Source organism: Danio aesculapii, chromosome 15 (assembly GCF_903798145.1).
Source record: "Danio aesculapii chromosome 15, fDanAes4.1, whole genome shotgun sequence".
In the NCBI taxonomy this organism is placed as follows: domain Eukaryota; kingdom Metazoa; phylum Chordata; class Actinopteri; order Cypriniformes; family Danionidae; genus Danio; species Danio aesculapii.
The window spans coordinates 45,567,256-45,579,755 of record NC_079449.1 but is presented as its reverse complement, the minus strand read 5'-3'; the positions used below and the strand labels follow the sequence as shown (position 1 = coordinate 45,579,755).

Genomic DNA, 12,500 nt, shown 5'->3' with positions numbered 1-12,500 from the left:
GATTAACATTTAATAATTTAGAATTTAACATTTAATAAATTATTAATTATTATTTTATTTGCCATTTAGATCATAAAATCACAAATGGTCCAAATAACAAAAAATATTATGTAAATATTTATTTTAATTAACATATTACCAATGTTTTAACTTCAATATAGTTAAAAAAAGGATTTTTTTGTGTGTGATTTTCATTTCCAATTCGACTGATTGGAAAAAAAAAAAAGGTGAAATGTTATCAGATCTATAAAGAATAATATCCATATATATATATGTGTGTGTGTGTGTGTGTGTGTGTGTTTAAATAAAAGAAAATAAATGTACTACAAAACTGTACTCCAATTTTGGGGCATGGTAGTTGTGTCCTTAATTGCACAGTAATTTAATAGTTTAGCATTTGAATTTGAACAGTTTTCAGTTATTTAAAAAGTATTTTACATCTAGTATGAACGATGGCTGTTTCAGTGGAATTCAAATGTATTACAACTGTCATATTATTGTTACCATGTATTGCCACTTTCTGCCATTTTTCGATTATGACGACGCCTCTCTAGTGGGCTCATGGGATTTAGGTAAATTTATATATAATTTTATTTATTTATTTATTTTTTTAATTCAAACACATACCAAACAAATCCAGTAAATATACACTAAATCCAGAAAACACTGTTTTAAGAGATCTCTTAATATTTACATTTATATTTAAATATATATACAAGTTTATTTGTAGATTTTGAGGTGAAATACGGTTCTGCCATTACTTTCTCCACAGCTTTTGCACGATTCACTGATTAGTGCTTGTAAAAATACGACTGGACAAAAGCAGTGACCTTTCTGACATGCTCAAGATAACACTGATACACAAAACGACTGCAAACATAACAAAAAACAACATAATAGTCAATAAAAAATGACATTACTCTGATCTGTAAATTAACCTGCTGCCAAAGTCACTATATAGTACATTTCAAAATAATGCTAGAACACTCTAAATATGACATATTACTACATCAAAGCTCCTGCTAATGTCTGAAGAAGAAATGAAATCATGATCTCCTGTGACACAGGATCACCTTTGCTTGGATGTTGGCCAGATTTATAAAGGTCATCGTGACAATAAGAGACCAATTTAGAATGGATAACCTGTTGAATAATCTCTTATAAAGAGACAGTTCACCCACAACAAAATTAACTCATTATTTAATCTCTCTCAAGTGGTTCCAATGTTTAGAATTAACATCCATAGTAAGAAAAAAAAAAATACTATGAAAGTCAATAGTAACTGAATGGCTTTGAAGAAGAAAGCCATAAATGTTTAGCACAAGATGAGTGGATGATGACAGAATTTTCAGTTTTGGGTGTACTGTCCCTTTAAATTTAAACTTTAGGCTGTAAATCTATTAGGAAAACAAATGGAGACGTCTTTCTGGATCAGCCATCTCGTATACACACAACAATTCTTCCCTTTTGCTTTTTCATTTTTCAATCCCTTCCTTTTTTGTTTAGCGGTTTTAATCATTACAAACCTGTGAAAAATATAAAAGTTGACTTAACTTAAAATTGTAAGGCTGCGCAGCTTTTTTTTTGAGTCAACCCAAGTACTGCAGATGACACGAATTAAGTGGAGTCAACTCAAAAAAAACTGCCGCCTTACTATTTTAAGTAAAGTCAGCTTTAAATCGTAAGGTTGCGCAGCTTTTTTTGAGTTGACTCAACTTTTAACCCAAGTACTGCAGATGACACAATTTAAGTGGAGTCAACAAAAAAACTCTGCAGCCTTGCATTTTTAAGCAGAGTCAACTTAAAATGTTAAGGCTGTGCAGCCTTTTTTGAGTTGACTCAACTTTTAACTAAAGTACTGCAGATGACACGATTTAAGTGGAGTCAACTCAAAAAAAACTGTGCAGCCTTAAAATTTTACGTCGAGTCAACTTTAAATCGTAAGGTTGCGCAGCTTTTTTTGAGTTGACTCCACTTTTAAACCAAGTACTGCAGATGACACGATTTAGGTGAAGTCAACTCAAAAAACTGTGCAGCCTTACAAATTTAAGTTGAGTCAACTTAAAATCGTAAGGTCGTGCAGCTTTTTTTAGTTGACTCAACTTTAAACCTGAGTACAGTAGATGACACGATTTAAGTGAAGTCAAGTAAAAAAAACTCTGCAGCCTTACAAATTTAAGTTGAGTCAACTTAAAATCGTAAGGTTGTGCAGCTTTTTTTAAATCGACTCAACTTTCAAGCCAAGTACTGCAGATGACACGATTTAAGTGGAGTCAACTCAAAAAACCTGTGCAGCCTTAATTTTACGTCGAGTCAACTTTAAATCGTAAGGTTGCGCAGCTTTTTTTTTGAGTTGACTCCACTTTTAAACTAAGTACTGCAGATGACACGATTTAAGTGGAGTCAACTCAAAAAACTGTGCAGCCTTACAAATTTAAGTTGAGTCAACTTAAAATCGTAAGGTTGTGCAGCTTTTTTTAGTTGACTCCACTTTTAAACCTGAGTACAGTAGATGACACGATTTAAGTGAAGTCAACTCAAAAAAAATTCTGCAGCCTTACAATTTTAAGCAGTCAACTTAAAATCGTAAGGTTGTGCAGCTTTTTTTAGTTGACTCAACTTTTAACCCAAGTACTGCAGATAACACGATTTAAGTGGAGTCAACTCAAAAAACAAACAAAAACAAACTGTACAGCAAGTTGCCTTACAATTTTGTTGTTGAGTCAATTTTGAGCCAATATTGTTGACTCGAAGTTGAGTTATTTTTTTTTGATACAATGAATCTTTTAAACATTTCTGGTCCCTTTCAACCCAGTCTTTCATAGTGCTTCAGATGGGGATCTAATGTAAAGGCACTGGGACCCCGAAGACAACCAGTGCAGTCCACTTCTCCACTCTCAAAACCTCAAGAATTTGGCTTTTGTCTCTCCAAATCCGAGGTATTTGAGATAAACAATCCAGAACAGAATACCTCTCTCTCTCTCTTTCTCTGTCTACGCTGGATCTGTCAGTTTTTGAAGGCCCCGTAGCGGCTGGCTTTGCTGATGAAGTTCTTCAGCAGGTCGTGGTCCATATCAGCGAAGGCCTGCGTCTGTGTGACAGATGTCAGGTGGTTGACGCAGAACTTGAAGCAGAACTCCTCTAGATCCTGCACATGGAGAGCGGACGCACGGATTCAGAGAGAAACAGAACCACCACCAAAGACCTACAGAATAATACATGAAACCGCAAATATATGTACATGTTTAGGCTCTGCTCCGAAACCTAGTGCGCTGGCTCGCTAGACTACAGTTTTAGACATCATACAGTGTGTGTGTGTGATATCTGGTTATGGACAAGATTATATTTTGGGACTAGATACAGTCATAGGTTGGTTCTCAGTCAAAATGAGCACTGTGCATATGAATCTTTCCTGAATTGCAGGCATACATTTCAAGCATTTCTGTTGATTTTCCTTAAACTGGAATGATACAGAACATGTGTAGTTCACAGTAAACTGAATGCATTATCATTGTAAAATTATGCAAAAGGTTTAATGTGATGGGGAACAGTCATGCCATGTGGTGTCTGGTTTTAGGTTAGCATCTTGAGCTAAAGCACAACTTTGTTAAGGTCGACTCTGTTACGGTCAACTCTGTTACGCTTACGGTCAACTCTGTCTGTGTCATGGTCAGCTCCGTTTAGTTAGAGTCGACTCCGTTACGGTTACAGTCAACTCTGTTACGATTGCGGTCAACGACTCCGTTTCGGTCAACTCTGTTACTGTTCCAGTCGACTCCGCTGCTGTTACGATCGACTCCGTTTCGGTCGACTCCCTTACCTTACCGTTACGGTCGACTCCGTCACGGTGACGGTCGACTCTGTTACTGTCAACTCTGTCTCTGTTACGGTCGACTCCGTTTCGGTCAACTCCGCTTCTGTTATGGTCGACTCTGTTATGGTTACGGTCAACTCTGTTACAGTTGTGGTCGACTCTGTTTCCGTCGACTCCGTTTCCGTCGACTCTGTTACTGTTATGATCGACTTCGTTGCTGTTATGATCGACTCCATTTCGGTCGACTCCCTTACCTTACCGTTACGGTCGACCCCGTCACGGTGACGGCCGACTCTGTTACTGTCATCTCTGTCTCTGTTACGGTCAACTCCGTTTCGGTCAACTCCGCTTCTGTTATGGTCGACTCTATTATGGTTACGGTCAACTCTGTTACAGTTGTGGTCGACTCAGTTACTGTTAAGGTTGACTCCGTTTCGGTCGACTCCGTTACTGTTACAATCTACTCTGTTTCGGTCGACTCCGTTACTGTTACGGTCGACTCTGTTACGGTCAACCGCGTTACTGTTATGGTCGACTCCGTTTCTGTGGACTCAGTTAGGGTTACGGTCAACTCTGGTACAGTTACGGTTGACTCCGTTTTGATCGAGTCGGTTTCGGTTACGGTCGACTCTGTTACAGTTGTGGTCGACTCCGTTTCCGTCGACTCCGTTTCCGTCGACTCCGTTACTGTTATGATCGACTCCATTTCGGTCGACTCCCTTACCTTACCGTTACGGTCGACCCCGTCACGGTGACGGCCGACTCTGTTACTGTCATCTCTGTCTCTGTTACGGTCAACTCCGTTTCGGTCAACTCCGCTTCTGTTATGGTCGACTCTATTATGGTTACGGTCAACTCTGTTACAGTTGTGGTCGACTCAGTTACTGTTAAGGTTGACTCCGTTTCGGTCGACTCCGTTACTGTTACAATCTACTCTGTTTCGGTCGACTCCGTTACTGTTACGGTCGACTCTGTTACGGTCAACCGCGTTACTGTTATGGTCGACTCCGTTTCTGTAGACTTCTCTGGTACAGTTACGTTGACTCCGTTTTGATCGAGTCCGTTTCGGTTACGGTCGACTCATAGTCAGTCGACTCAGTTACTGTTAAGGTTGACTCAGTTTCGGTCGACTGCGTTTTGGTTGACTCCTTTACTGTTACAGTGGACTCCATTTCGGTCGCTTCCTTTTCTGTTACGGTTGACTCGTTACTGTTACGGTGGACTCCATTCCAGTTGATTCAGTTACTGTTACGGTCGACTCCGCTTAAGTTGACTCCACTATAGTTACAGTCGACTACGTTTCGGTCGACTCCGCTATGGTCAAGTCCATTTCTGTTACGGTCGACTCAGTTTCAGTAGACTCGTAACTGTTACGGTCGACTCAGTTTAGGTCGACTCCGTTTCTGTTATGGTCGACTCTCCTTCAGTTGATTCCGTTTTGGTCGATTCCGTTTCTGTTACGGTTGACTCAGTTTCAGTAGACTCGTAACTGTTACGGTCGACTCAGTTTTGGTCGACTCAGTTACTGTTATGGTTGACTCTCCTTCAGTCGACTCCGTTTTGGTCGATTCCGTTTCTATCATGGTTGACTCAGTTTTGGTCGACTCAGTTACTGTTACCATTGACTCCATTCTGATTGAATCCGTTACTGTTATGGCCAACTCTGTTTCAGTTGACTCTGTTACTGTTGTGGTCGACTCCGTATTGATACTGATACGGAGTCGACTGTTACAGAGTCGACCACAACAGTAACAGAGTTTAGTACTGTTACGGTCGACCCTGTGACCCTGTTTTGGTCAACCCTGTTTCAGTCAACCCTGTTAGTCGACTCCATTAGTGGTTTAAAAAGTTAAACAATTAGCAACAGGGCTAACAGTAACAGAGTTGACATTTTTCAAAATTGTGTGCTTTTTAACTCAAGATGCTAACCTCAAACCAGACACCACATGGCATGTCTAGAAATGAATGTTGTGTATTTTCATCATATTATAGATTTAAATAACAGAGCAGTCACAGAGTTAACATATAAATCATCTATTGTTTGTGTTTCCTAAACAGTTTACAGTACAAATTATAATAAACATTTTATTCTTCACATTTTTTCTTAAAATTCCAATACCATTTTATTTACACAAAATATTAACACTATTTTAGTATTTTTTCTCACGTATGTCTTCTGTGTACGTCACCAGTTTGTTTTTGTTTTGTATTTCCATCAAATAGAAATTTTTTAGATTTGCAACAGGACCTGTACATAACCTGTATGATTGACTGATAAATGAGAAGTTTCTGTGCTCTCACCCGAGCTTCATACTTGACCGCCGCTGACAGCAGTGTTATAGCATTCTCCTCTGTGATTCCTCTCTTGATGGTCTCCTGACACAGTCTTTTCAGACGACTCTCACGGTAGTATGTGGCCAAATCCAACAGACCTTCATAAAGCAAACCACCACCAGAATCATGAACACCAAACAACATCAATCAGACTTACGTCCTCTGCGTTAGGGTTGTCAAAAGTTTGGTAACTTCGGTAACAATCAGTACTGAAATTTTTAAAACATCCGTTTGCCTCTAACATTTAAGCATGTTATTAAACACTGCTGATTGTGTTCATGTACTCAACAGATATGACTGTGATTGGCCGGTTTACCACTTTTCACTAATGCTTTGTCTAAAAGCTCATACTTAACCTACTATATTGTATGTGAAAAACAGTATACGAGACGAATTGTATGTCCGAATGCATAGTATTCAACAAATAGTGTGCAAAAAGTACCCCGATGACCTACTACTTCTGCCGAGATTCTGTATTGCGCATTCAATCGATGCTAAGCTATTCCGTGAAGCTATGTGAGAGAATTCATGAATGTGAGTGAAGCGAGGCAGCTGACGTGAGTAGGTCATGTGATAATGACAAATGGTCTATGTAGTACATCAGACTACTCACATTCACACTATATAGAACATACTTTTCTAACGATCTTGTAGTAAATTCAAATTTAAATGTAGTACCTACTCAAGTAGGAGGCGATTGTGCACGCAGCCCAATGAAGAGTGGTAAACCGATGATGTTTGCAGACTGCTTGGACTATACCACTCCAGTGGGGGTGAAGAGGTGAAACCATTTTTAAAATATATTTACTTAAGTACACAAACAATTTTTAAAACAATACTAACTGCGCAACCAAGAAAACATCATGAAATCCACTCAATCAAATCTCGTTACACTAATACCAGAATTTATGTAGATTTTTAGTTTTTTTTTTGGAGGGGGGGGGATGCTGGATTTTAAACACCTAATATATTTATTAGGTATTTAGTGTAATTAGAAAAACATATATATTATTGATCTTAGATCGAGCACATCGAGAATGAATGGGATTGTTTACCGATTGCATCTTCAGGAGGGAGGTTGATCGTGTCAGTATACAGGTACTCGAGGAATGCACGATACACCAAATAAGAGAACTGATGAATCTCAATGGTCTCTTCGTCGGTTTCATTCAGCAGTGCTCGGAAATGCTCACACCTATAAACACAAGTTGTATGTTTGCTGTTAGAGCACACTAATCTGTTGGGTCGTTTACTAATATTTAAAGCCGGTTAACATTAAGAATCATTACTACTAAAGGTGCAGTAGGTGATTGTCTTCAAAAACTCGTTTTGTTGTGCTGGTTGAAAGTCTCTTCACATTCCAATAGTAATGATTAAAGTAAATGATCTAAATGTATTTATATGTATTTTCATATTGTGGGTAAGGCAGAAGACTAAAAAAAGTTCGTCCAATATAATAATATAGTATTATAAAGTACTAAATGCGTACCTTGGCTCTAAGGGTCAAACAATAAAAAATAAGGTCAAGAATCTTGGTGTGACTGGAGTCAGATATAAGTTTCAATAGTCATGTCAAAGCAGTTACTAAATCAGCATACTATCATCTCAAAAACACTGCAAGAATTAGAAGCTTTGTTTTCAGTGAAGACTTGTTCATGCTTTTATCAGCAGCAGGGTGGATTACTGTACTTCTCACTGGCCTTCCCAAAAAGACAGTCAGACAGTTGCAGCACATCCAGAACGCTGCGGCCAGAATTCTGACCAGAACCAGGAAATCAGAGCACATCACACCTGTCCTCAGGTCTTTACACTGGCTCCCAGTTACATTCAGAATAGATTTTAAAGTATTATTACTGGTCTATAAATCACTAAATGGGCCCTCATTACATTACAGATATGCTCACTGAATACAAACCTAACCGATCACTCAGATCTTTAGGATCATATAAACTAGAAACTCCAAGAGTTCAGTCAAAGCAGGGTGAATCGGCTTTCAGCTACTGACAGCGCCCCCTGCTGCTGGAATCAGCTTCCAGAAATGATCAGATGTGCTCCGACATTAGGCACATTCAAATCAAGACTGAAAACACATCCGTTTAGCTGTGCCTTTACTGAATGAGCACTGTGCTACGTCCGACAGATCACACTATTATGTCTTTCTTTTCTTTCTCATTCTTTTATAATTACATTCTTTTAACACATTTTTAAAATGATGTGGTTGTGGTTGTATTTGTGTGATATTTTGAGCTGAAACTTCACACACACACTCTATAGACAAAGACTTATTTTAGCCAAAGACTTTTAAAACACTTTGGCCACTCAAAGTGTTTTAAAATCATGAGGGAGGTGATGCAACGGCACAGGACAACAGCGCCAGTGCGCTTACCACACACCAGCTATAGGTGGAGTGGAGAGACAGTTATAGAGCCAATTCGGTGAATGGGGATGATTGGGAGGCGATGATGGGTATAGGCCGATTTGGCCAGGACACCGGAGATACACCCCTACTCTTTACAAGGAATGCCATGGTATTTTTAATGACAGTATAGTGTCCTCTTCACTATACTGGGGCATAAGGACTCAACACAGACCACAGGTTGAGCTCCCCCTGCTGGCCTCACTAACTTCCAACATCAACCTACTTTTCTCATGTGGTCTCCCATCCAGGTAGTGACCATGTTCAGCCCTGCTTAGCTTCAGTGAGTAACCGCTCTTGGGCTGCAGGGTGATATAGCTGTGGCATAATGTGGTACAACATACTATTATGTCTACCTGTGTATTTTTTAAAGCTTCCTTCTCAGTGTCTTGTCTGCACATGCATCTCTGCCAGGAGCAAATAAAAACAAGCACGCATTACAGCACAGAACTGCTCGGTTAAGATAAAGAAGATATGCTTAAAATGTTAACTGGTGATAGTAGATACACAATGAGTGACACTTATGCAACCGTGCATGCATACACAATCAAGCAAGTGTCTACACCTTAAAGTCAACAAAGCGCAGCTTCCTGAATTGAACCTGTTCAATAATGGAAAAAACTCTGGAGGGGAAAACACAGATCCTATTTTAAGCTGTTCTTCACATGACTGAGATTTTTTAAAAACTTGATGCTATCTCAGGTTAACCAGGAAGCTGGATCAAATCCCAGATCCTTTATACTCCATTACCAGAGCATTTAGAGAGCAGAATGCTTTTAGAGCTTGTGTTGCTTGACTGAAGGTTTTAGTTTACCTGATTTTAAGAAGGGCTTTGTGTACGTGGATACACTTCCCGTCGACTAGGAACTTGAGGTCAGAGATGTCAGGGCTGTCGAACTCTCGCTTTAGCGACTGGGCAACAGTCAGATAGTCATCTCCATCTAATGAGCCAAACAAAGTCAGAAAATAATAGATTAAGATTTAAACCAGGTGTGTTGTATTGCCCCACACTGTAAAGAAAGCAAGGTTCCACACAATTACTTCCTGCACCATCTTAAGTGGATTAAACAGAACGATAGACCCTTTCCACAATGACGTCACTTCACTTCCGCCGTTCAGCAACACAGTGGCTGTTTCTCATTATGCGTTCTTCAGTGGTCTTGCGTCCACATGTTCTCGTGTAACGTCATCATCAGCTGCCGAAGTTCAGTTCTAATACTAAAGACCGCAAGAACGGAGGATGCGTGAAACTTCCCGGATGTGTTTTTGATATCGAGGACGCACCGATGCAGACTTGAGCACCGATCTCACTCTAGAAGTCCCAGAAGTCATTACGACTGGAGGTGGGAAGCGCAGCATTTTATTTTGATTATTATTAAAGTTCAGAGATATCACTTATTTACCTCAGTTTATTTACCCTAAATGAAACGGTCGAAATTAAACATTACCATGGACATCTTGATAAAGGGATAAACATATTAAATGTGTTTGTTTGCTGAAATTCATATTAAAATCTGTTTTATTTATATTGTGCAACGTATATTTATAACGTTTTTATGCATAGTCTATGTTTTGAAAGGGGAAAAACAATTAACCGTTGTATGAATGTTGTAATGTTTAAATAATTGTCCATTAAAAAACGCGTGAAGGTCATGCGATCATCAGGAAGAACGCAGCATCTCATTTCTCACAGGACACGTTCTCTGTTCTCGTGGTCTCCCGAGTTCGTTCTTCAGAGGACACCTGACAATTCCGGTCTCCACAAGAACGCAAGTCCGTTCTCTGCGTTCTTGGAATTGAGAAACAGCCAGAGTATTTTTAGTTCCAGTTTACCTTTGAACGAATGGGAGACTTCTTTGGAAAATGTATCAATGAAAATATTACCATTGCACATTCTGATTTAAGACTATTACAGTATTGGGCACTTGTCCAAATGTTTCTCTTTCAATAGTGAACCGCTTACTGAGTTTGAAATTGATTCTTTAAGTTATTAAGAATAGGAATAAGCTATTGTTTATCAAGGTGAGAATATGAAGAGTTCAGATGCAAAACCCTCTAAATCCATCAGACCTCTTTTCTTGTAAATGAGCAGTTTCTATCAGGCTCCCCTAATTAGGCTCAGACGTTTCATTTTATAGGTAATGATAGGGTTATTGGCTCGCAAATAAAATATCTTTTTTTCCAAAATGTAACATTATACATTTCTTTGGTTTTTAACAAGGTAGATTTTCTTTTGCGTCAAAACCAGCTAAATCCACTAGTGCTTTTTTTTGCAAAAACCTCTAAATCCATCTATCGGGACAAGACAGTAACTAGCAATTCTCACTTCAACTGTACACATCGATCAAAATTCTGTGTGTGTGTATGTGTGTGTGTGTGTGTGTGTGTGCGCGTGCATGTGTATGTGTGTGTGTGTGTGTGTGTGTGTGCGCGTGCGTGTGTGTGTATGTGCGTGTGTGTGTGTGTGTGTGTGTGTGTGTGTGTGTGTGTAATAAATCCAGCATTTCTGTAATGACCATTAATTTTTTTAAATACATAAGAGTCATTTACGGAAAAAAATGAGGAAAACAAACATTTTTAAGTGAAATTTAACATGTAATTTAAAGTTGCATTACACTTTGTCTTACAGTTGAAGTCAGAATTATTACCCAACCCCGTTATTTCCCAAATGATGTATAACCGATCAAAGAAATTTTCACAGTATGTCTGATAATATTTTTTCTTCTGGAGAAAGTCTTATTTGTTTTATTTTGGCTAGAATAAAAGCTGTTTTAAATTTTTTTAAATCCATTTTAAGGTCTAAATTATTCGCCCGTTTAAGCAATTTATTTTTTCGATAGTCTACAGAACAAACCAACATTATACACTAACTTGCCTAATTACCCTAACCTGCCTAGTTAACCTAATTAACCTAGTTAAGCCTTTAAATGTCACTTTAAGCTGTATAGAAGTGTCTTGAAGAATATCTAGTCTAATATTATTTACTGTCATCATGGCAGAGCTAAAATAAATCAGTAATTAGAGATGAGTTATTAAAACCATTATGATTAGAAATGTGTTGAAAACATCTTCTCTCCGTTAAACAGAAATTGGGGGTAAAAATAAACAGGGGGGGGCTAATAATTCTGACTTCAACTGTATATAACTTGGCAAGTAAAACCAAGATGTCATAGACACTAAATACAGACATGGGACCCTAATAAAGTCGGATTCATGATGATTCATCTTTAAGTCTTTATCAGCTTAAATTCTTCCAACAAAAATTCTAATAAATTCTATTCATTAGTTTAATTGCAACTCATAAACTAATTTCTGCTTAAGTTAATAGTGAAGAATCCACAAAAAATATAATAATAATGAAAAAATTCAGCAATATGCAGAGCCTCATACATAACAAAAACAAATACGCATGACTGATCTACTTGACTACATGAACAAGTCAAGTATTCAAGTAATTCAAGCTTTTATTTAGTGGCTCTCTTTTTTGTTGTTGTTGTTTTTCAATGCATTCCTGTGTTTGTTATTATAGTTATGGCATCTTACAGTAATACGTCAGCTAAAAATAGTCAGAATCAGCTAACAATACCCGAATCATTGATAAATAGATGTTTTTTTTGTGCAAATCAAAACAGTGTGCAGCGTGAGTCAGCACAGATCTACAAGTTAAATGAATTAAAGCTTATTTCTGGATGTGCCTGACAGTTATTTAGACTAGTGAGCCAATTTCCTGAAGTATAACTGACCCTTTCATTTTATCAGCGCTCCCGGTAGACCAGCAGTACACTGAACTGAGAGAAAACAGCCCTGAGATGCTGAGAACTGCCTGTTGAGGCAAAGTGCTTAATGATTTCTTTTGCTGAAAAGTATTAAATTAAATCAAATGTACTGGAAATATAAGAGATATGAAGAAAGTAGTTATACAGTCAAGAAGAGCAG

The 12,500-nt window shown here is 38.3% G+C and overlaps 1 protein-coding gene across 2 annotated transcripts in view; it reads right to left on the bottom strand.

The window, feature by feature from the left end:
- Window positions 1-280: 280 nt before the first annotated feature.
- The window catches only part of rcbtb2 (regulator of chromosome condensation (RCC1) and BTB (POZ) domain containing protein 2), a 43,636-nt gene continuing 31,416 nt past the window's right edge, over window positions 281-12,500 (bottom strand). Inside the window, exons 9-12 of one of the 2 annotated variants that reach the window (XM_056473976.1) lie at window positions 9,379-9,505; window positions 7,204-7,343; window positions 6,116-6,246; window positions 281-3,148 (exon numbers count right to left, since the gene is read on the bottom strand). In XM_056473976.1, the coding sequence (XP_056329951.1) occupies window positions 3,008-3,148; window positions 6,116-6,246; window positions 7,204-7,343; window positions 9,379-9,505 (539 nt within the window). In that variant the 3' untranslated portion in view covers window positions 281-3,007. Of the gene's footprint in view, window positions 3,206-6,115; window positions 6,247-7,203; window positions 7,344-9,378; window positions 9,506-12,500 lie in introns of both variants that reach the window. The other variant, XM_056473977.1, reaches the window with a different exon arrangement.